Below are 25565 nucleotides of genomic sequence, written 5' to 3'. Positions count from 1 at the left end.
ATACCTTTAACGCTTGGAATAACTTCAAGAATCCTCTTTGATTGAAAAAGTAGATGGAAATGGACAAGAGAAAAACATGTTAAATCTTTTAATTAGCAGAAAAAGCATGCTATATATATTACAAGACATTATTCCCTGTTTAGCAACAAAATTTTATTCTATAAATTGTGATCCATGAGTTGCTGATTTAACCAGACTAGAAGCAGCTGTTTCTTAGCCAAATTCACTAAATGGATGTGGGCGATGAAGTGAGTGCTAATGAGCTTCTCCAAGCTCATGGGCTCATATGGAATTGTTCATTAAATTTCATAAAGCCCATGTCACTAAAATGTGCCGTTGAATTAGGCATCCCGGATATCATCAACAACCATGGCCAACCCATTACACTTTCAAAGCTTATTTCTTCCCTTCCCATCCATTCTTCAAAAGCTCATTGCATTTACCGCCTTATGCGAATCCTTGTTCACTCCGGCTTCTTTGCAACTCAAAAGGTTGACAATAAGATTGACGAAGGAGAAGAAGAGGAAGAAGAAGAAGCATACTCTCTCACAATTGCTTCTCGGCTTCTCCTTAAAGATGGCCCTTGGAGGGCTACACCATTTTTCCTTGTCCAACTCGAACCACACTTAATGACACCATGGCATTTTGTCAGCACTTGGCTGCAAAATAGCGACCCGACACCGTTTGAGATGGTGCATGGGAAGACATTTTGGGATGGTGTTGGTGATGAACCAAGGCTCAAGTACTTGTTTACTGAGGCCATGGCTACTGATTCCCAGCTAATGGTCAAGGTCATTGTAGAAGAGTGTAAACAAGTTTTTGAGGGGTTGACATCCTTGGTAGATGTAGGAGGTGGCACAGGAATCGTGGCCAAGGCTATAGCCAAAACTTTCCCAAACATCATGTGCACTGTGTTGGATCTCCCTTATGTTGTCGCGAACTCGCAAGGAGCAAAGAACTTGAATTTTATTGCAGGAGATATGTTCAAGGAAATACCTCCTGCAAATGCAATTCTACTGAAGGTATATATATTACAACCAAATTATTATTACTTAATTAAATCCAACTCTTCATTACTAATGTGTCTGACTTGTGTGCCACGAATATTATGTGATGGCTATTAGTGGATTCTACATGACTGGAGCGACGAAGAGGCTGTGATGATACTAAAGCGATGTCGAGAAGCAATTTGGAGCAAAGAAAAAGGAGAGAAAGTAATAATCATAGACATGGTGATTGAGAACCCAAAAATGGATAAAAAATCAGCTGAAACACAACTCTACTTTGACATGTTGATGATGGTCAACCTCACCGGTAGAGAGCGTAATCAAAAGGAGTGGGAAAGTCTTTTCGTGGCTGCCGGGTTTAGTCACTATAAAATAACTCCAATAGTGGGACTTAGGTCTCTTATGGAGGTTTACCCTTGAAAATTGAATCTGAAAAATACTAGTTCGTGTGAATTGTGTGCTTCTTGGTTAATTAGTGTGTATTATACATGGTTTGTGCTTGCACTTCAGCCCTATGATAGGCTAATATATATATGGGGTGTATTATACAAGGGATGTATATGGTGTGCCTGTCTACTTTGATATTTTGTGTGTTTTCCTTGTACAAATTATGTATTTTGCTTCTTTATAGAGGAATCTAGAAAATTAGTCTTGAAACTTGTGGGCTTTGGCAAATACCGGAGCTGATTTTGAATTTTTCTTATATTATTGTCCCTATTTCAATTCCAACTTTGCACATTAACCCATTTTCACCTAATCATATATAACATAAATTGAGTAAAATAAATTAGTTAGTAGAGAACTAGAAAACAATATAATAAATTAAATACAAAACTAATTAAACTAAATTAAAAGTACACTAAAACCAAATAAACTAAAATGCAAGTAAACTAAATTAAACTAAAATAAATGGGAGTATCAAGGAAATAGCCCATTTAAATGCACAAAAAGTGGTGAAATAACTCTATGATTTCATAGAGTTATTGAGTTATCTTAACACATAATTTTTTTATAGTGCTTTCACAAATCACTTACCAGGCCACCACATAATTTTTTTTTTTTTTTACGTATGTTTTGCTCTTTTAATCTAATTTTGTTTTTAATTTTTTTTAATTTTTTTAATTTTCTAAGGGCTCTTTTATAATTTAATTTTTTAACAACTATCTTTACATCCAATCTAACATCTAAGACATATAAAAGCAATCAAGTGGACTTGGCTCCTAAGGAGCCCACGTGTTGGCCTTCTTCTTCTTCTATTTTTTTCCTTCCATTTTTTTTTTTTAAATTTTTCCTCATTTTCTCTTTTCTTTTTAATTTTTTTTATCTTTTCTTCTTTTTTTTGTTCCTTCCCTAATATTTTTTTGAGAGTTCATCTTTTTATAATATCCTTCTTTAAAATACTTTATTCTAATAAAAATACTTTCTATCAAATATGTCCCTACTTAATTTTTTTATTAAAGACTCCTATATAACTATAATTCTTTTTTTTTTTTGTAACTTTTCATCTTTTCCACTTTCTCTTTTCTTCTTCTCTTTTACTTATTGTTTTTTTTTTTTGTTTTTTCCTTAACATTTTTTGACTTTTATTTTTTTTTATTTTTTATTTTTTCAATTTCATTCTTTGAAACACTTTCTTTTCTTTATTTTGTTTTAATTAAAATAAGAAATGTCTCCCTACTTTTTTTGGGTCAAAAACTCATATATTTTTAATTCTTTCTCAATATGATTTTTTAAAATATTTTTTTCTTTGACTCTAATTAATGGACTTATCTTTTAAGGTGGTTATGTGTTTTAACGTGAGATTAAACTTATAAAGTTATTCTCCACATGGATAGCATATGGCTCAACTAGTCTAATATAATCTAACAAACATAATAGAGCTAGTGCTAGCCCCTCCTCTTACTTTTTTTTTTTTCCTTTTTTACTCATTTTTATCTTATTTTTTATTTTTTAATTTTTTTAATTTTTTGTGAATGTTTTTCATATTTTAATTTTTTTGTCCATTTTTAAAATTATTTTTTTTCTCACTTTACTCCTATGAATGTAATTTTTTGCAATTATTCCTCTTTTATTTTTTTAATGGTTAAAACAATTCTCTTCAAATGTGTCCATCTTTAATTGCTTTTCGTGTAATTTCTTTGATATACTCGTATTCCTTCTTTAGATAAAATCAAAAATCCTAAAATAGTTGTATAAATGAATATATCATTATTAAATAAATAATAAACTCTTCAAGGTCTCCAACACGTCAATATGTTAAAAATTTAGTTTACCATAAAAGTATGATAAGAAGCGATCAATAATGATGCGAGTACAATAGGTCCTGGCTTATTTATTAGAACAGTGAAAGAACCGGACCTCTAAACTTCTAAAGCACCAACCTGTCCAGACGTCTAATAATGAATTCCAACCATGTGGCCGCTAAAATTTTTACGTTATTAAATTATTAGATACAGATTGATATGTTAAACGCGATTAATGATATTAGTCAATCTACTTTATTCCTTCATCGTAGTGGGTTGTTGCATCTAATTATAGAATGCGTAAACGATCCAGAAGAAAATTTTCAACGTTTACTGTAGTATCTCTTCTTAGTCTTCTATGATCAAATGATAAACTAGGTCAAAGTTTTGAAAGTACTATTAACCAATTGAGCAGCAGACTAGGGAGAGAAAGGAAAAAATTTTCTCGGGAATTCTTGCTGCAAATTTTCTCAGGAAAGTCTGTGTATATACTGGGGAGGGATACAATGAGATTCGAGTGTTGTAATCTAGAGATCAATGAGAGTCCAGATCGAATTCCTTGAGGGGAGTTCGCATGGACGTAGCCAATCTTTGGCCTAACCCCATGAAATCATGTTGTTTGTCTTCGCTATCTGCAACTTCTTGTTTATCTGTGTAATTGACCGAAGTTTGGGGCGAAAGAATTTCCTATCACGTAAAATATATGAGCTCTCCATAGCTTTTGTGATAATGAAAAAGTTTTAAATTTTACTTGTTTATGCCAAATTAATTATTGAAAAGTTTAAAACCGGTTTGTTTTATATATTCAAATTCAAATTATTGAATATGTTATAATTTTTTTCTCTCACAATAAATTTAAATTTCAAAAGTCAAAATCAAAAATCATAGTTTGAGTATACTTTCCAAACAAGTCCTAAAGTTCAAAAAGAATATAAATTTCTAATTAGTTTAATTTAGCGAAGGTGAGACTGGTAGCTAGGTAAAGTTTGATTAATTAGGGGTGTTACAAATATGGTGTCCACGTCAGCCGCATACTAAAATGGAAGATGATTCACCAATTATTAAATTGAAAGTTGAAAAGATCACTCATCCGTTTAGAAATTATACTCGTGATTAACAATCCAGTACTTATTATATTCTTATATTAGTATAATATTTCTTTTGTCTTAACCCATTTTCACCTAATCATAACATAAATTGAGTAAAATAAATTAGTTAGGAGAGAACTAGAAAACAATGTAATAAATTAAATACAAAACTAATTAAACAAAATTAAAAAATAAACTAAAATGCAAGTAAACTAAATTAAAATTACATAAATTAAACTAAAATAAATTTGAGTCTCAAGGAAATTGCCCATTTAAATGCACAAAAAGTGATGAATAACTCTATGGTTTCATAGAGTTATTGAGTTATCTTAACACATAATTTTCTTATAGTGCTTTCACAAATCACTTACCAGGCCACCACGTGATAACCCTCGCATTTTTCTTTCCCTTCCCCCTCTCCATTTTTTTTCCTTTCTCTCTCTACTTTTTAATACTTTAAATGGTTTGTTCTTTTTTTTTTTTATGTATGTTTTGCTCTTTTTTAATCTTATTTTGTTTTTTATGTTTTTTTTTAAATTTTTTCTAAGGGCTCTTTTATAGTTTAATTTTTTAACAACTATCTTTACATCCAATCTAACATCTAAAACATATAAAAGCAATCAAGTGGACTTTGCTCCTAAATAGCCCACGTGTTGGCCTTCTTCTTCTTCTTCAATTTTTTTCCTTCCATTTTTTTTTTTAAAATTTCCCTCATTTTCTCTTCTCTTTTTAATTTTTTTATCTTTTCTTCGTTTTTTGTTCCTTCCCTAATATTTTTTTGAGAGTTCATCTTTTTATAATATCCTTCCTTAAAATACTTTATTCTAATAAAAATACTTTCTATCAAATATATCCCTACTTAATTTTTTTTATTAAAGACTCCTATATAACTATAATTCTTTTTTTTTTTTTAAATTTTTCCTCTTTTCCATTTTCTTTTTCTTTCTTCTCTTTTACTTATTGTTTTTTTTCCTTAACATTCTTTTACTTTTTTTTTTATTTTTTCAATTTCATTCTTTGAAACACTTTCTTTTCTTTATTTTGTTTTAATTAAAATAAGAAATGTCTCCCTACTTTTCTTGGATCAAAAACTCATATATATTTTTAATTCTTTCTCGATATGATTTTTTAAAATATTTTTTTCTTTGACTCTAATTAATGGACTCATCTTTTAAGATGGTTACGTGTTTTGAAGTGAGATTAAACTTATAAAGTTATTCTCCACATGGAGAGCATGTGGCTCAACTAGTCTAATATAATCTAACAAACATAAAAAAGCTAGCGCTAGCCCCTCCTCTTACTTTTCTTTTTCCTTTATTACTCATTTTTATCTTATTTTTTATTTTTAAATTTTTAAATTTTTTGTGAATGTTTTTCATATTTTAATTTTTTGTCCATTTTACAATTATATTTTTTTCTCGCTTTACTCCTATGAATGTAATTTTTTGCATTTATTCCTATTTTATTTTTTTTAATGGTTAAAACAATTCTCTTCAAATGTGTCCATCTTTAATTGCTTTTCATGTAATTTCTTTAATGTACACATATTCCTTCTTTAGATAAAATAAAAAATCCTTAAATAGTTGTATAAATGAATAAATTATTATTAAATATATAATAAACTCTTCAAGCGTCTCCAACACATCAATATGTTAAAAAATTAGTTTACCATAAAAGTATGATTAGAAGCTATCAATAATGATGCGAGTACAATAGGTCCTGGCTTATTTATTAGAACAGTGAAAGAACCGGACCTCTAAACTTCTAAGCACCAACCCGTCCATACGTCTAATAATGAATTCCAACCATGTGGCAGCTAAAATTTTTACGTGATTAAATTATTAGATACATATTGACATGTTAAACGCGATTAATGATAGGAGTCATTCTACTTTATTCCTTCATCGTAGTGGGTTGTTGCATGAAATTATAGAATGTGTAAACGATCCAGCAGAAAATCTTCAACGTTTACTTTAGTATCTCTTCTTAGTCTTCTATGATCAAATGATAAACTAGGTCAAATTTTCGAAAGTACTATTAACCAATTGAGCAGCAGACTAGGGATAGAAAAGAAAAAATTTTCTCGGGAAGTCTTGCTGCTTCTATGATCAAATGATAAACTAGGTCAAATTTTCGAAAGTACTATTAACTAATTGAGCAGCAGACTAGGGATAGAAAAGAAAAAATTTTCTCGGGAAGTCTTGCTGCAAATTTTCTCGGGAAGTCTTGCTGCAAATTTTCTCAAGAAAGTCTGTGTATATACTAGGGAGGGATACAGTGAGATTCGAGTGTTGTAATCTAGTGATCAATGAGAGTCCAGATCGAATTCCTTGACAAGACTTTGCATGGACGTAGCCAATCTTTGGCCTAACCTCATTAAATCGTGTTGTTTGTCGTCGCCGTCTGCAACTTCTTGTTTATCTGTGTAATTGACCGAAGTTTGGGGCGAAAGAATTTCCTATCATGTAAAATATATGAGCTCTCCATAGCTTTTGTGATAATGAAAAAGTTTTAAATTTTACTTGTTTATGCCAAATTAATTAATGAAAACTTTAAAATCCATTTGTTTTATATATTCAAATTCAAATTATTGAATTTGTTATAATGTTTTTCTCTCACAAAATATTTGAATTTCAAAAGTCAGAATCAAAAATCATAGTTTGAGTATACATTGCAAGTCCTAAAGTTCAAAAAGAACATAAATTTCTAATTAGTTTAATTTAACGAACGTGAGACTGGTAGCTAGGTAAAGTTTGATTAGGGGTGTTACAAATATGGTGTCCACGTCAGCCGCATACTAAAACGGAAGATGATTCACCAATTATTAAATTGAAAGTTGAAAAGATCACTCATCCAATTAGAAATTATACTCGTGATTAACAATCCAGTACTTATTATATTCCTATATAAGTATAATATTTCTTTTGTCGGTGTAGATCTAATTATTGATCATTAGTCATAATATTATGACTATAGTTATTCTCATATGCTCTTACTCGTGATGAACGTTGTCGCTTTCCTTATTAATATTATTTCTTTGTCGTCTGGAAGAGCACAAATTCAAAAAGTACATGCATATGTCAGAAGTATATATAATAATTGTTTTTTTGGCTAAATAATATATATAATAATTAGTTGCGTGTGAAAACTATTTATAATAATTAGTTGTAAGATCATGTGGGAAATATATATAATAATTAATTAGTTGCATGTGATTATAACACTCTGCCATATTTGTTTCTAACGGGTAAATATATATATATTTTTTTCCTTAGAGGGAGGGCAAATGTTTTCCATGAGCTCTCCATGATTTTTAGTTGAGTCAACTATTGTGACTTAAGATTATTCATGTAAGAGCAGGTGAGAACTATATATGATAATTAGTTTTAAGAGCATGTGAGAATTATTATTATATAGTCCATAATATTCTTTGTCTGTAAAGTTCTAATAATTAATTAGCTATCTGGAAGAGAGAACATATTTAAAAAGTACAAGCATATAAATAATAGTTAAAATTATTCTAGTCATAATATCTCTTGTCCAACAAAAGGTGTACGTGTATTTTTAATTAATTGGGGGATGGGTTATATCACTTAATATTGTATATACATACGGATTCTTTGAATTTTTCCTCTTGATAGAATGATCTAACTGCTTCTATAAAAGGACATTCATAACAGCAGGATTTTACATGAATTGAAACTTTCAATTTCAAGATTTTTAAGAGAGGAAAAAAAAAAACAGAGAATAAAAATGGAAGTTTTTAGTGAAGAAGTGATGAGTTCTAGTGAGTTGCTTCAAGCTCACTCTCTTTTGTGGAGTAACTCAGTACATATTGTTAGGAATTTGTCATTGAAGTGCGTCATTGAACTAGGAATACCAGATATCATCCATAAACATGACCAACCCATTAGTCTTTCCAAACTCATCTCTGCACTTCCTATCCATCCTTCTAAAGCTCATTGCATTTATCGCATTATGCGCATTCTTGTTCACTCCGGTTTCTTTTCAACCCGGAAACTTAACGGAGAAGAAGAAGAATCATACTCTCTCACAAACGTTTCCCGGCTTCTCTTAAGCGACGGGCCAGCTTTCATCAAAATGAAATCATTTTTTCTTTTTCACCTTCTTCCCGAAGTGGCGGCTCCGTGGCACTCCTTGAGCACTTGGTTACAGCACAGTGATGGCACAACATTCGAGCACGGAAATGGGAAGAACTTTTGGGATTGTCTCGCTGATGAGCCAAAACATATTCATCTCTTTAACGAGGCAATGGCTAATGACTCCCAGCTAATTGCCAAGGTCATTCTAACTGAATATAAGAATGTGTTCGAGGGTTTGGAGACTTTGGTCGATGTTGGAGGAGGCACTGGAACCATGGCCAAAGCCATTGCTAGCACTTTCCCACACATCAAATGCACCGTGTTTGACCTCCCGCATGTCGTCGCTAACTTAGAGGCAACTGACAACTTGAATTTTATCGGAGGAAACATGTTCACTGATACTATACCTCCTACGGATGGAATTTTGCTCAAGGTATGTGTATATTCAACCATTATTAAGTAATCATGCCAGTCATACATCATCTACTAGGCATCAATATCTCCATGCCTTTTCGAAAACAGATTCATGTGTTTTAAACTATAAGTTTGTTTTGAACCAACATTTGTTAAAACGTTTTGATGGTTGGTTAAAACCCATAAAAGTTCAAACCATCATGCATCGTGCCTATTTATCAAATGGGCCCTAAATACATGGACATATATTGTTTAACACATTTGAGCCGTTTTAATCTTTTAGAAATATCTCAGATGTAGAACGTTCTTTTCTTGTTGACTAAAATATACTTGTTTTTGCTTTGTCTCTACTAGTGGATACTGCATGATTGGAATGATGAAGATAGTGTTAGCATTCTGAAGAGATGTAGAGAAGCAATTTTGAGAAATGGTAAAGGAGGAAAAGTTATAGTTATTGAAATGGTGATTGAGAACCAGAATACGAATGAAATAACTGGAATACAATTGTCCTATGACGTGATGATGATGGGCAGCTTCTTCGGCAAAGAGCGTAACTTAGTGGAATGGGAGAAGCTCTTCTTCGAGGCTGGATTCAGTCACTATAAAATCAATGCAAAAATGGGAGCAAGGTCTCTCATTGAGCTTTACCCTTGAGATCATCTTGGTGGTGTTGTTCGATTCTCACGTTTGAATTATATAGAATAAATAATTTACCAATAGTACTTGGTTTGAATAATGTGTAACTCTCTTCTCATAGTGTTTTTTTTCCCTTTCCACCCTTCAATCAAGAAATGAAATAAAGATATGTGTTAATTTTCCTCTTAATGGTCAATATATATTTTCCCTATATCTTCATATCAGTTCTCTTGATTTGGTCAAAGATGTTAGTTATAAAAAGTTTTGATAAAAGAATATTTGTTTGTAGATAAAATTATTTTATTTTTATTATCACTACCACCATCATCATGCATTTTGAATGTAATGGGAAGAGAAAACATGGTATTGAGACTGAAAAATACAATGTCTAAACTTAGTTGATGATGGGCTGTTTTTCAACCCAGCAGGCACAGCCCACATTCTTTGAAGAATAAAAATTAAGCACTGAAAATGGTGCGTAATAAAACAAATGAGGAAGGCAGTACAAACCACATTCTCTTGATTTGTCAAAGATATAAGTTATGAAAATTTTGATAAAAGAATATTTGTTTGTAGATAAAATTATTTTATTTTTATTATCACTACCACCATCATCATGCATTTTGAATGTAATGGGAAGAGAAAACATGGTATTGAGACTGAAAAATACAATGTCTAAACTTAGTTGATGATGGGCTGTTTTTCAACCCAGTAGTAATGCGAACCACAACGGACTTGCCGTGGAAAAATTGCCCAAGGAACTAAAAATCAGAATTGTAATGGAATGAACAAACTTTAACTTGATGTTTATCAACCAAGAACCGAAGTTATAATGAACCCGACCCGTTGATTATCAAACAAGAACTAAAGTTGCAAAGAAAAAAAAAGAACTCGACCCTATGATTATATGAATCAAGAACATTAACTATAGTTTGAACGCCACAAGGTGACAACCTTAATTAGTTCGGAAGTTGAATGAAGAACCAAAGAGGAAGCAAAAACCTCACAAGAGTTGTAATTTCAAAAGTCAATAATAATCCAAGTTGTTCTTGCCGATTTCATATATCAGCCACCAAACAAAAAAGACTTCCTATGACAATTAAATTCTTGCCTGCCTAGCACTAAAAAAAAAAAAAAAAAAAAAGGAAACAAAATTTAACTCCTTCCATAAACACACCATTTTCCAAATTAAGGAAAGTCAACAAGGCTAAAACATAGAAACTTCTTTGTAAGGCAATTTTGACCATTCAATTCGCCAACTAAGGGCTGCAATTTTAGCAGCCTCCTCCACGCAATTTGTTGGATCAGAAATGGCAAGTGAAATCTGTCCAACAGTCTCTAATTATGGCAAATAGATTATGTAATCCTTTAGTGTATGATTCCCACGCCCATTCCATGCACAAAACACCTCCACTACATGCAATCAGACTGATCTATTCTTGACTTGCTGGCGAAATTGTATCCTGTAGACATTGATCGGCCCGATCTCAATCTTTAATGCAAACTAAAGCTTCAACAATATCCCTTTGCAATACATTCTGGCGTTCCTCAAGTATTCTTCTTGTCATACTGAAAGCTTGTTCGGATGAAATAGTGGAGACTGGGATAAAAAATATATGCATTGCCAATCGAGTTAGGATTGGCCAAGTTAATACCCATGCCCTCCACCATTGAACTAAGTCAATTGATTCTGCCGTAACGTCGACTACTAAGCCTTCACTGAGGTATGCCATAAGCTCGTTGAAGCTGCTGCCGCCGCTGCCACTGCCACTTGTTGACGAAGATTCACTCCCAGCTTCTGTTTGAGTTGTCTTCTTCTTCTTCTTCAACCTGAAAACATTCAAGAATGAATGCGGGTTTTCATCTTGTTGTTGCGGTTCCTGTACTCTAGGAGGTACTCTAAACCTAATCTGATATTTACTATAGATCAAATATATTTTTTCCTTTATTATTGGATATTGGTCCGAACAATTGATGCCTAAAAATTCACCTAAATTTTTTAAACCACTTTCTAAATCTTCTAATTTTAATCTAGGATAAAAAATAGTACCTAAACCATACAACAAAGGAAACTTAGATCAATATTTTATAAATTTTTTTCTATAGAATAAATAGGAACTGCTAGGATTGGGTCCTCCCTATATTCACTAAATAAAATACTAATGCGTAAAAGTTATCCTAAAGCTAAAGGTGATGTTGGGTAATATGTTCCACTAAGTTTAATGCTTGTAAGAACCTAAACCAATCTTCTTGTCTTTGGTTACTACCTTGAATCCATGCAAGACTATCTCTAATTCTTTTAATGTGATTACCTATTTCTTTTAAACCGGATTTAACAATTAAATTAATTACGTGACATGCACAACGTTGGTGGAAAATAGTACAGTCACCGAATAAACTTAAATCATTTTCAAAGAACTCAATTGCTTTTATATTGGCACTACTATTATCTAATGTTATAGCCATTACTTTATCTCTTAATCTAAATTCATCAATTACATTTAAAATGGTATTATATATTAAATCCGACGATTACAGCTAAATAATCTTTATTGGCAACGGTAGACTAAATATCTGCCGTTAACGTAACGCACCAGCTAGTTGAGTGTAAAAAGTTTATTAATGCTTCTTTTTCTTTTTTAAATAATTTTAATAAATCTTTTCTAAGAGTAGTTTTTGAAGTAAACTGTGCATTATGATTATGTACAACCTTAATATATCGTTACCAATTAGGATTGTGACGACCATAACTTTTGATCATCATCTTATGTTCATACTTAACCTTTACTACTTACTAGTTATAACCTCTTAAAAATTCAAGCCAGTTTTCTTTTTCATTCTTACCATGTACGTCTAAATGCTGTAGCATTTAGCTAGCATTCTATTTTCAACTATTCGTAAAATGTTGTAGCATTCTGACAGCATTCTGTTACATTAGTCATTCTCAAAATGCTGCAGCATTCTGTTACATTAGTCATACCTAAAATGCTGTAGCATTCTGACAACATTCTGTTACATTAGTCATACCTTGTGACTAGAGGTTGCTATTAATCGCCTCACTGTCTCGTAAGCTTAACTTTCGTTACATAACTCATCTATATTCATAAAACACCATTTACTTTTTACACAAAAAGTTTAATAGCGTTTCCAAAACACGTGATCCATCCACAACCCACTTGCCCACTCCGCTGCTACATCCGCTATGCATGCCCAGCAATAAGTTTCAGGGAGCCGGTGCCTTACCCGAGCTTCCTACAACACAAACAAACTTAATGAGCTTTCGCTCAGCAAGTATCAATAGGTCATAACATATGCAATAATTATGCATACCCATATATGCATGCATGTCATAAATCATAATACATTATGTACTACTAAAACATGCATGGCTTATATTCTTCTTCTTTCATTTCATACTTTGTTATGCTTTTGTCTCATTTTAGTCGTTCACATTATTTTTTCACATTCTGAACAACTTTCATTTCGTGTTTCTCATTCTTTTCATTCTTCTTTACAGATACCGTACCTTTATATGGAATGGTTTGTGTTTTTCATTTTCTTGTCTTTTACTTCTTATGGGCCCAGTCCTGTTGTACCATAGTGCGCATAACCAGTGAGGAGTGGGGTAGCTAACCAATCCAGCTCAGTCACGGTTTCATTTCTTTCAGAGTCTCATAAATCTTATGCATTTGTTCATTTTTGAGCAATTTATCATGAGATTGACTTTTCGTTAAAGTTTAACTCTTTCTCTTAACTTGACCTTGACTTATCATCGATACATACTTTTCACAGAGTAAAGTTCTACGGCTACTTATGTCTTGTAGACACATGCTTAACATTGTATCTAACATTCACATTGTATCTAACATTCAAAATTCTACCATATGCACAATTTTTTTGTGCAACATAGAAAAGTAGCTTGTTCGTGATATAGCCATAGAAAAATTATTGTACTTACAAAAGTTTTGCCAATGATGCGTTCTTTGTCTCACTTGACGCTTTCCGACTTCAATTGTTAATCGATCCTATTGCATAAATTTCCGATCATTAGATTCAAAATCCAAGATCAATAATCACATTAAAATTCAATTCGGAAAGGTCTACAATCCTTATGTTTGGTATTCAATCCCAAAATATTTTCTATCTTTAGAATTTGCACTAAAACCGTGCACTTTCCTCAGTCATGGCCCTAATTTCGCAGTTTCGGTCCAGAACTGTAAATTCTCATTGTGTTCGGTTTCTATACATCATCGATTATCGAAACACCTTTCTTTTCACACTTTAATCCCTTATTCCTCTTGAAATCCGGTTTTAGTTCAAATTACTCAAATTAAATTTCGGCAGAGTTCCGCCCGAGCTAACCTTAGCTCGTTTTATCCGTTGTTTCCACCACCAAACATAAATCACATACTTTCTCTTTCAAATACACCATAAATCTTAATCATAGTTTTAGGGTTTTCTCAACTTTTTCAACAAAATTCTCTATATCAAAATTGCTAGAAACCAAGGTTAAATAACAAAAAAATCTAACCTTAGATTCTTAGATTCCATGTTCTCAAACCATTTCAAGCAAAATCCCTACCTCTAGAAAATTTTTCCCTACTCTTCTCTATACATCCACGGTAGCAAAGAAAAAGGAAAACAAGAGAAAATCTTGAAATCTCACTTTAGGAAACAAAGGTCAATTTTTGGTGACGCGATGCCTCGGTTACTCCGTCAATTTTTTTGGTCTAACTCACTTTTCCCACGTTGGAAGTTTTTTTTTCCTCTCTATTATTCTTGGATGCTCTCTGGTTCTTTTGCCTTAGTTCCTCACTTGAACCGACTATCACAAAAGCAAGGACCAATTTTTGTAAACTTTGACTTTTCAAGCACCTTTTTGCAAAAAAAATCACAAATATATATTGCTTCCACAAAGAGTTGGCCGGCTGCCCTTCTTTGCTTTGTCCACTTGTTAAAATCTCATGCATCCAACCTTTTGTTACTTTAAATCTCAACTATTTATAATTTTATAATTATCATATTTTGGTTCAGTTTAATTCCTATCCGATACGCGTTTTTCGGACAGATGGTCAACTTAGTCAACCTTGACCATTATTGACTAACTTTTTGAGGGCGACGTTTTAGTCGACTCTTTGTCAACAAATTTTGACTGGGTCAACTCAAATCAGTCGAAACCCCAATTTTCTTGGTTCGGCCTTCCGAACCCCTTTTTCATCCATTTTTCGTTCTGATTGTTTATAAAACCATAGAATTGATCTCTTTCAATTCTTTTCCATTTCTTAAACTTATCATTCATGTGTTTACCCACTTGTGGGCTTAATACAACATTCCATACTTCTTTCTTAAATACAGTCTAAAAATCGGTAACTGCATCGTAGTTCAGAAATTTTTGAACTTTAGCTTATAACTTGCTATTCCATACTTATATCAACAAATACTTATAATAAAAGTATGTATATTAATGATACAAAGGATTCTAGAGAATATTATCCTATACAATAATTTCGATAAATTTCTCGGTCATGACAAGGATGCTTTACAAAACTAAGTGGTTGATCTAAAGTAGTTATCATTCGTACAACTTCCATACGATCTACTTGTGGATCGTATTTCCAAGTGGTTAGACCACCGATTGCGCGGAGTTCGGATCCGCCAGATTGGCTAAGCTTTTGAAGACACTTTTCAGAGTGTCTTTTCAAGTGTGTGGTGCCGTGAATAATGTCACCTTATAATTTAAATAAACAATATTTACACTGATCAATATAGTTAGTGTTACCTTCATTGTCGATCTCCTTAATTATGTCGAAGTGATCCCAAACTGTCGAGGTACGCTTGCATTTCCTCCTAGAGGTTGCAATACTTGCAGACGCAGTCGCACTGGCACTTGCCGCTTCTCCACGCCCACCACCATTGCGACCATGACCTCCAGTACGTCCACCAGGGCTCGAATTAGTACATTCTTGCGTAACAAATTCATTAGTGGGAAATTGCCCTTCTTCCACGTCGGGAAGACCACTATAACCAAAAGGATCCATTATAAAAAAAAAAATATAAGAGCGATTTGAGAGAGAGAGCTTCAGGATAATGTGATAGTTTTTATAAAAATTGTAATAGAGATTTGAGAGATTGAGAGAGATTGAGAAAAATTGAGAGAGATTGAGAGAAATTGAGAGGGATTGAGAGTGTTTGATAGGGAAATGTGTGGGGGATGGGGGGTTTTTATAGGGAAATTTTTGGGTTAAAAAATGGATTTTTTTTTTTTAAATTCTGGGTGCAACGGTTACTTTAGGTTTCGCCGGGTCGGGTTCGGGCGCGTTCGAGCGGCAACGGTAAAAAAACTAGCCGTTGGACGGGTTTTCGGGCATTCGGACACTTTGGACATCTTGGGCATTCGGGCAAAATTTGATTTTTCGGGTCAGGCACCAACGGTCAGAATTTTGACTATTTTTCAGGTGATTCGGGCAAATAGGGCTTGGCCGGAAAAATTTAAAAAAAACTCCGGCGGATGATGGTTGACGGCGCTACACGGCGGCGGGCTCTAGCGTGGTGACTAAATTCGGGCTGCCTGATCCCGAACCCGAAAATCTAACTTTGGACGGGCCGGCATATGGGCCTGCCCGCCGAGCCTGAAATATTTGGGCAGCAGACCTGCCCGCCGGCCCAAAGTTTCACCACTACAATCAGTCCTTCATAGTCGCTTGAATTAAGTTAACTAGTTTTTGGTCTTCACATGGCTCCAACTTGACGTGTCCCATGCAACTTGGACTTCGCCCAAAGTGATTGAATCAGCCCAATAAATGCGTCGTTGAATTTCTAGGCCCGTGCTCTTGTGATTGGTCTCACTGGAACTTGCAACGGATCACTCCATGATTCTCATCATTCCCCCTCTCTTCAAAATGATTCGACCTCGAATCGTCACCTACATCAAAAGAAAAAAGATCAAAAACATTAAAAGTAGCACTAACATTATACTTACCCAGAAGATCTAACTTGTAGGCATTATTGTTGATTCTTTTGACGACCTGAAAAGGACCATCTGCTCTAGGGTGTAACTTAGAACGTCTATGGACAGGAAATTGCTCCTTTCTCATGTGTACTCAAACCCAATCACCCGGTTCAAAAATAACTTGTTTTCGACCTTTATTTGCTTTGGCTGCATTTGCTCTTTTTTTTTTCTCTATGTGTAACCGCACACTTTCATGGAGTTTCTTCACCATCTTAGCCTTTTTATGTCCATTCAAACTATTCCTCTTATTAATCGGTAAAGGAATCAAGTCCATAGGAGTCAACGGATTAAATCCATAAACAACCTCAAACGGTGAAAACTTGGTGGTAGAGAGGAAACTCCTATTATATGCAAACTCAATGAATGGCAATGAATGGCAAACACTCCTCCCAATTCTTCAATTTTTTTTTGGATGATAGCATGCAAAAATGTAGACAAAGTCCTACTTACTACCTTGGTTTGTCTACCAGTTTGGGGGTGGCAAGTAGTTGAGAATAATAATTTAGTTCCCAACTTTCCCCATAAAACCTTCCAAAAGTGGCTATGGAACTTAACATCCCGATCAGACACAATACTCCTAGGCACACCATGGAGTTGCACTATTTCTTTAAAGAACAAATCAGCTATGTTGGCTACATCATCAGTCTTATGACAAGATATAAAATGTACCATCTTAAAAATCTATCTACAACCACAAAAATGGCATCCCTTCCTCTCTTTAACTTAGGCAAGCCTAAAACAAAGTCCATAGAAATGTCCACCCATGGCGCCCTAGGTACGGGTAAAGGTGTGTACAATCCATGAGGTAAAACTCTAGTCTTAGCCTGCCTATATGTGACACATCTAGAACACAATCTCTCCACGTCACGTTTCATCTTAGGCCAAAAAAAATGCTTATGCAACAATTCTAAAGTCTTTCTTACACCAAAATGTCCCATTAAACTTCTGCCATATGCCTCACGCACAAGTAACTCTCTCATAGAACTAATAGGCACAGAAAGTTTATTCTCTCTAGACAAATACCCATCCTTCCTATAGAACTTTCCAAATGCTGCCCTTTCACACGCCCCATACACACAAGCAAATTCAGCATCAGTAGCATACAAATCCTTAATATATTTAAATCCCAATAACCTTGCATTTAAAGTAGAAACAACTGCGTACCTTCGAGACATTGCATCACCCACAACATTTTTCTTACCTTATTTGTATGTGATCTCATAAGGAAAAGTCTCAATAAATTCCACTCACTTTGCATGTCTTCTATTTAACTTACCTTGCCCTTTTATATCTTTCCTTTGGCCATAGGTAGTGCTGCCATGTTTCCAAAGCCATCACTAATGCGTATAGCTCCTTGTCTTAGTTTGGGTAATTTAAAGCTGCCCCATTAAATTTTTCGCTAACATAGGTTATTGGCTGTTTTTCCTGCATCAAAACAACTCCAATACCTATACCTGAGGCATCACACTCAAACTCAAAATTTTTAAAAAAATTAGGTAACACAGGTAGAGGTGCAGCACATAACCTTTCGTTGATCTCCTTGAATGCATTTTCTTACTCAATTCCCCATTTAAACCCCACGGTTTTCTTAACACTTCGGTGAGTGGTGCGGCTAGTGTGCTAAAATCTTTAACAAAACGCTAATAAAAACTAGTCAAACCATGGAAACTTTTTACCTCAGTAATTAATGTAGGTGTTGGCCACTCTTTGATGGCCTTCACTTTTTCTTTGTCCACTTTGATTCCATTTGCACTAACAACATAACCAAAAAATACAACTTTTTGCATGCAAAAGGAACACTTTTTAAGATTGGCGTATAATTTTTCTTTTCTCAACACTGCAAGCACACATCGCAAATGTTCAACTTGCTCATTTAAATCTTTGATATACACCAAAATATCAAAGAAATAAACTACAACAAACCTGCCTATGAATGCACGCATGGTATATATGGTTCATTAACCTCATAAAAGTGCTCGGTGCATTAGTTAACCCAAAAGGCATTACCATTCATTCGTACAAACCCTATTTAGTTTTGAAAGCAGTTTTCTATTCATCACCTTCTTTTAGACGAATTTGATGATATCCACTTTTTAAATCAAATTTTGTAAAAATGTAAACCATATATGTGCCTGACTTGTGTGCCACGAATATTATCTGATGACTATTAGTAGATTTTGCATGACTGGAGCGACGAAGACGCTGTGACAATACTAAAGCGATGTCGAGAAGCAATTTAGAGCAAAGAAAAAGGAGGGAAAGTAATAATCATAGACATGGTGATTGGGTACCCAAAGATAGATAAAAATTCAGCTAAAACACAACTCTACTTTGACATGTTGATGATGGTCAACCTCGCCGGTAGAGAGCGTAATCAAAAGACTGGTTATTACGCCCAATTTGTGTATTGAATAAAGCGGTCTACTGCAGCACAGTGAAGGTTCCACAAGGAAGTGACAACGAACAAGCAAGATTAATTAATATGAAACAAACTTTAGAGAGATAAACAAACAAATATAATAAAAGATAGATATTTTTGTAATTTTCAATTGATAAAAATAAATAGAAGAAGTGATTCTTATGAAACAATTCAATAACCAAAAGTGGTAAGGCATCAAGAATCCCTTATGTGTGTTGTCTTCCAATCTAGTTATGATTTTAATAAACAAACTTATTTGAGTGAATTAGACCTCACGTTAATTTCAAAAGAATTATTATTATTAGTTGTCTTAAATCAACAATATGTTACTCTAACAATATTACAGTAAAAGATCAACTCATAAAATAATTCTAAATATCAAAACATTGCATGACAAAATTACATAAATAAAGCATGACTCCATTTATATAAAAATTTGGCACACAATATTTAGAAATAAAAGATGAAGGATTTAATTCATTCAAATGTATAAAACATTACATAGCAAAAAGGATCAAACCCTTGATTTGAAAACTCCAGCAAAAAAGTTCATCTCTAACCTGAACCAAAGAAACACTAGCCTAACTTGCAAAACATTTTGACAAATTCTAAAATGAAAGTATGAAAATTAATGAAAGACAAGATTGAGAGAAAAATTAGATAGAGTTTTCTTCATATGAGAATTGAACTCCCCAAACCTTTAGCCAACCCCTATATTTATAGTGTCTGCGAAGCCTTGAATTCTAGGAAATAATCATTGATTTATGACTGATTATGAATCACCAATTTCTTTCCTCACCTGTTGGACAAAAGGTAGACATCATTCGACTTGATGTATGTGGACTAGTGCTGAAACTTTGGACAGACCGCCCGCGACCGCCTGAAAATACTGAGTTTTTGCCTGAGCCTAACCCGCCTGAAAAATTCAGGCCGCCCGCCGGAGCCCGAAAATTACCTTGAACAGACCACGGGCTTGTATTAGGCTGCCTGAGCCCGGCCGGGCAACCCGAGCCCGCCCGAATAGCGTAAATTCTTTTAAAATGTTTTTTTAATATTAAGTTATTTTGTGTTAAAATTTATATATATATATATATATATATTACAATTTAAAATTTAAAAAAAACTTGGCAAGGAAAAAAGAGTGCAATCATTTTGTGACGAATTACAAATTGTACAAACTTACATTGTTTATTAAATTACAAATACAATGTAAAAAGTAAATACATATTTACAAATTACAAATTTACAATTTAATTTGAAGCTGAAGGATCGTCTTCAAAATTAAATGTTAATCGATTAAATTCATCGATCCATTTTTGGCTTGTCGGCGAAATTGTATCCTGTAGACGTTGATCGGCCCGATCCCAATCCTTAATACAAAACAAGGCTTCAACAATATCCCTTTGCAATGCATTCTGACTTTTCTCATGTATTCTTCCTGTCATACTGAAGTCTTGTTCGGATGAAATAGTGGAGACTAGGATCAAAAATATATCCATTGCTAACCGAGTTAGGATTGGCCAAGTTAATGCCCGTGCCCTCCACCATTGAACTAAGTCAAATGATTCTACCGTACCGTCGACTACTAAGCCTTCATTAAGGTACACCATAAGCTCGTTGAAACTACCGCCGCCGCTGCCACTACCACTTGTTGATGAACATTCACTCCCAGCTTCTGTTTGAGTTGTCTTCTTCTTCTTCTTCAACCCGAAAACATTCAAGAATGAATGTGGATTTTTGTCTTGTTGTTGTGGTTCCTGTACTCTAGGAGGTACTCTAACCCTAATCTCATATTTACTATAGATAGAATATATTTTTCCTTTATTATTGGATATTGGTCCGAGCAATTGATGCCTAAAAATTCACCTAAATTTTCTAAACCTTCTAATTTTAATCTAGGATAAAAAATAGTACCTAAACCATACAACAAAGGTAACTTAGACCAATATTTTTTAAATTTCTTTTCCATAGAATGAATAGGAACTCCTAAGATTGGGTCCTCCCTATATTCGCTAAGTAAAATACTAATTCTTAAAAGTTCACCTAAAGCTAAAGGTAATGTTGGGTAGTATGTTCCACTAAGTTTTAGAGTAACTTCATGAAACCTACCTAAAAATTGATACAAAACTTCTGCAATTTGTCAATCAAATTCATCTATATGTCATAATCCTAATTTTATACACATATAGTTTGTTATGGCATCCTTATAGGGGATGCATTGTTGAAGCATAATGTAAGTTGAGTTCCATATCTAACGCTAATACTCTAGGAGCTATATTTAATACTTGTAAGAACCTAAACCAACCTTCTTGTCTTTGGTTACTACCTTGAATCCATGCAAGACTATATCTAATTTTTTTAATGTGATTACCCATTTCTTTTAAACCGGATTTAACTATTAAATTGATTACGTTACATGCACAACGTTGGTGGAAAATAGTACCGTCACCGAATAAGCTTAAATCATTTTTAAAGAATTCTATTGCTTTTGTATTGGCACTAGCATTATCTAATGTTATAGCTATTACTTTATCTCTTAATCTAAATTCATCATTTACATTTAAAATTGTGTTATATATTAAATCCGCGCTATGTGATCCTAGACCACATTTAAAACCTAATATTCTCTTATCTAAATCAAATCCTTTAAAATAATGTTCGGTTACAGCTAAATAATCTTTATTGGCAACGGCAAACTAAATATCTGCCGTTAACGTAACGCACCCGCTAGTCGAGTGTAAAAGGTTTATTAATGCTTCTTTTTCTTTTTTAAATAATTTTAATAAATCTTTCCAAAGTGGTTGATCTAAAGCAGCTATCATTCATGCAACTTCCATACGATCTACTTGCTGATCGTATTTCTAAGTGGTTAGACCACCGGTTGCGCGATCAAAGGTAATTGTGTTTGGCGGAGTTCGGGTCTACCGGATTAGCTAAGCTTTTGAAGACACTTTTCAGAGTGTCTTCTCAAGTGTATGGTGCCGTGAATAGTGTCACCTTATAATTTAGATAAACAATATTTACACTGAGCTATATATTTAGTGTTACCTTCATTGTCGATCTCCTCAATTATGTCGAAGTGATCCCAAACTATCGAGGTGCGCTTGCATTTCCTCTTGGAGATTACAACATTTGCTGACGCAGACGCAGTCGTACTTGCACTCGTAGCTTCTCCACGCCCACCACCATTGCGACCACGACCTCCAGTACGTCCACCAAGGCTCGGACTCAGATTAGTAGATTCCTGTGTAACAAATTCATTAGTGGGAAATTATCCTTCTTCCAGGTTGTATTGGGCATCAACGGGAATACCACTATAACCAAAAGGATCCATTATAAAAAAAAATAAGAGTGATTTGAGAGAGATAGAGGTTTAGGATAATGTGATAATTTTTAGAAAAATTATGATAAAGATTTGAGAGATCGAGAGAGATTGAGAGAGATTGAGAGAGATTGAGAGAAATTGAGAGGGATTGAGAGAGTTTGAGTGAGAAAAATGTGTGGGGGATGGGGGGTATTTATTGGAAAATATTTGGGTTAAAAATTTGATTTTTTTTTTTAAAAAAACGGTGGTGTAACAGCTATTTAGGGTTCGCTGGGTTGGGTTCGGGCGGGTTCGGGCAGATTCTGGCGGCAACAGTCAAAAAACTAGCCATTGGATGGGTTTTCGGGCATTCAGGCAGTTCGGGCATGTCAGGCATTCGGGTAAAATTTGGGTTTTCAGGCTTATTTTCAGGTCGGGCACCAACGGTCAAATTTTTGAACGTTTTTTTTGGGCAATTCGGGCATCGGGCGGGTGGGGTATACGGAAAAATCGGGCTTGGCCGGAAAAATTCAAAAAAAAACTCTGACGGACGGCGGTTGAGGGCGTCTACACGGCGGCAGGCTCCGGCATGGTGACAAAATTTGGGCTGCCCGAGCCCGAGCCCAAATTTCAACTTTGGACGGGCCGGCATATGGGCCTGCCCGCCCGAGCCTGAAAAATTCGGGCCTCGGGCTTGCCAACCGGTCCAAAGTTCCACCACTAACAAATCTTCTAAAAAGGGAAACATACGCTGCCACAGTTAATTGGAGCAAAATTGGGTTGCTTGGCATTGACTTACTAATTTGGAGCTGAATTTGCATTGATTTGGGGCTAACGAACTGTGCACTTGGCTGGAATTGGAATTGCTGCCATTTGGGCCTTGGGCCTTAGCTGGACTGCTAGGCTGAAACGACGCTGGGGCTGCTGCTGGGAAGAGCGACATGCTCTGAGGGCAAGTAGTATACGAGCACTCGGGCCCATCAATAAGAAAGATAAGATAAGATAATAAGACAATGATAAGACATCATAATTAAGCATAATCAACTCATGCATATTTATTCATGTGAACTTACAGTTATTTTACGAGAGATAGTTTCTACTTGCTGAGCGAAAGCTCAATCAGATATGTTCATGCTATAGGTAAGAAACCTATAAGCAATTCTTGAAAGGCAGTGGCGAGCGACGGACGAATGGTGCAGATGGAAATGGATACCGTTAACATTAAAATCTTCCGCAGTAAGTTTAAGTAAAATCATGTATCTGTTTATATGATTCAAAGGTTTCAAGCATGTATGTTTAAAAAGTATATGTACATATGTATGTTAGGAAAACCGAGGTTGTAGCTAACAACCCTAGTTTTGAGTATTTAAGTTTTAGAACGTTGCAATAGTGCATGCAACAAATAAACGAATTTTAAACATGACGGTTTAAATGATTGATTTTGAAAGGACTTTAAGAAGTACTTGAATTTAAGATTTATCACGAAATTCGTTTTAAGGTCAAATTAGATGGCGCGAATGTATTGGCTAGTTTTAGAAAGGCTCTTAAAGAGTATGTGAAACAAGAGTTCAAATGTCACTCAGTTCGAAAGATATTTTTAGAAGGTTTTATATTAACTAAAATTAAGAAAAGCTTTAAGTAATTTAGTGATTCATTCTTATGAAATTATTCTTTTTATATTTAAAAAAAAAATGTTTCGTAAATTTTAAGAAACTACAGTAAGTACAAGTTAAAGTTTCAGCTACAGTAGCGGCCTCATAGGAGGGTCGTCACATAATCAACTAAAATCATTCGGGAGAGTTGTAACGACTAAAAATAAAAATTTTCAAAAAAATAAATTAATAAGGTAGAAAAAATGAAATCAAGACACTCTATGAAACCTTCCTCTGCGTGTAAAGACTATAAGAGATAATGTCATCACTACCCTCAGATTCACAACCACAAACTTGGTTTGGATTTCCTCCCAAATAAGTGTAAAAAGTCAACATTTGTGAGAGTTTTTTTTTTAAGGGAAACCGGAGATTTTATTAATCATGAACTAAGGATGTGTTTATTTCTCAATTATAATTTGAGTTATAACTTGAGTTGTGTATGTAACAGAAAAGTATTATAACAAAAAAGTAGAATTTAAATTTTTGTGAGAGAAAATACTATAGCAATAAAATTTAAATTGTGAAATGAAATACCGCATAAAGTCGAGCCAATAGTAGAGAATAGTAGATCATAAAAAAGCATACGGCTTTGATCATTCTTTGCATTTAATATGTCAAGAAAAGAAAGAAACATATGTGGAAAGTGAACCAAACAAATAACAATAAGTGGAGACACCAGTCCACACTTCAACCTTAAAAAATTTAATTTTTATTTCTACGTTTTTTTTTCCGAAAACTTGCAGTAATATCCCCATATTATATGAAAAATTCTGTGTCCTACTGGATAATTGAAATCTGTAATTATGTTTTTAAAAAAAATATATTTTTTTCTTTTTCCTATGGTGTTCGCATTCAAGGCTCTGCCGCTATAAGTAATTCCTTTTGATTTGGATTTGCGGGAAAGCTAAGAGAGGGGGGAAAGGAAAAATTTGAAAGCTGAATTGAAAGGAAAAAAATATTGACAATTAATTGAGAGGAAAGTTTTGGTTAATGTCAACGAGAGGGAGATGCTCAATTACGTATAGCTTGGTTAAATTGTGATTCATTTCATACCATGTAATTGCTAAGGAAGTTATTCAATCCAACTAATTAAGGTCTTCCAGAGACTTGCAAATTTAATTCTTTTTTTCTTATTTATTTTTGCTAGGTTACTTTTGTTTATATTTTTAATTTGTAAGAAAAAAGGGTTAATTTTGAATTGCAATTTATTTCATACCTTGTTGACCTTTGAAAATAGCGGTTATCTAATCTCATTGTGTTTCCTTTAATATGTTGCAACTTTAATATTTAGTTATTGAGGCGTGAACATCTTAAATTTGTGTGTCACATTACTTCTTGACAATATATATATATAGTAACATTAAACAAAATACTTCAAAGTCATGAAATATAATTTAAAAAAAAAAGTACAATTTTTCTCCTGCTCTAATCCCAAGTGTCGCTTCTTTCTTTACTTGTAAAACTCACTTCCTCATTGCCCACATATATTTCCTTTTATCAACGAGTTGCGTGGTTAGCACACGATTAAAACCGTTAAAATTAAATTGAAATTCCATTGAGGTGAATATTAAAATTTTAATTTATGATATGTTTGAGAGACAGTTTTGTGTCAATCTTATGTTACAAGGATAAAATGAGACAATCAAATTTTAAATTAACCCAAAAAAAAATGCAATTTGATACCAGATAA

General features: G+C 33.8%; 2 protein-coding genes across 2 annotated transcripts; both read left to right on the top strand.

The window, feature by feature from the left end:
• The first annotated feature begins 230 nt into the window (after positions 1 to 230).
• LOC21393835 (trans-resveratrol di-O-methyltransferase) lies at positions 231 to 1427 on the top strand. The gene is made up of 2 exons (XM_010095676.1): positions 231 to 1022; positions 1125 to 1427. The coding sequence occupies exons 1-2, from the start codon at positions 231 to 233 to the stop codon at positions 1425 to 1427; spliced, it is 1095 nt and encodes a 364-aa protein (XP_010093978.1).
• A 6664-nt stretch (positions 1428 to 8091) lies between these two features.
• Positions 8092 to 9509, top strand: LOC21393834 (probable O-methyltransferase 3). The gene is made up of 2 exons (XM_010095675.1): positions 8092 to 8874; positions 9210 to 9509. The coding sequence occupies exons 1-2, from the start codon at positions 8092 to 8094 to the stop codon at positions 9507 to 9509; spliced, it is 1083 nt and encodes a 360-aa protein (XP_010093977.1).
• Positions 9510 to 25565: the final 16056 nt, after the last annotated feature.

The sequence above is a fragment of the Morus notabilis genome, unplaced genomic scaffold (assembly GCF_000414095.1).
Source record: "Morus notabilis unplaced genomic scaffold, ASM41409v2 Scaffold43, whole genome shotgun sequence".
Lineage (NCBI taxonomy): Eukaryota > Viridiplantae > Streptophyta > Magnoliopsida > Rosales > Moraceae > Morus > Morus notabilis.
This window is presented reverse-complemented; position numbering and strand designations above follow the sequence as displayed.

Coding starts and splice junctions, on each gene's coding strand:
- LOC21393835 (XM_010095676.1), top strand. CDS start 231: ATGGATGTGGGCGATGAAGTGAGTGCTAATGAGCTTCTCCAAGCTCAT. Junction 1,023..1,124: donor CAAATGCAATTCTACTGAAG/GTATATATATTA, acceptor GATGGCTATTAG/TGGATTCTACATGACTGGAG.
- LOC21393834 (XM_010095675.1), top strand. CDS start 8,092: ATGGAAGTTTTTAGTGAAGAAGTGATGAGTTCTAGTGAGTTGCTTCAA. Junction 8,875..9,209: donor CGGATGGAATTTTGCTCAAG/GTATGTGTATAT, acceptor TGTCTCTACTAG/TGGATACTGCATGATTGGAA.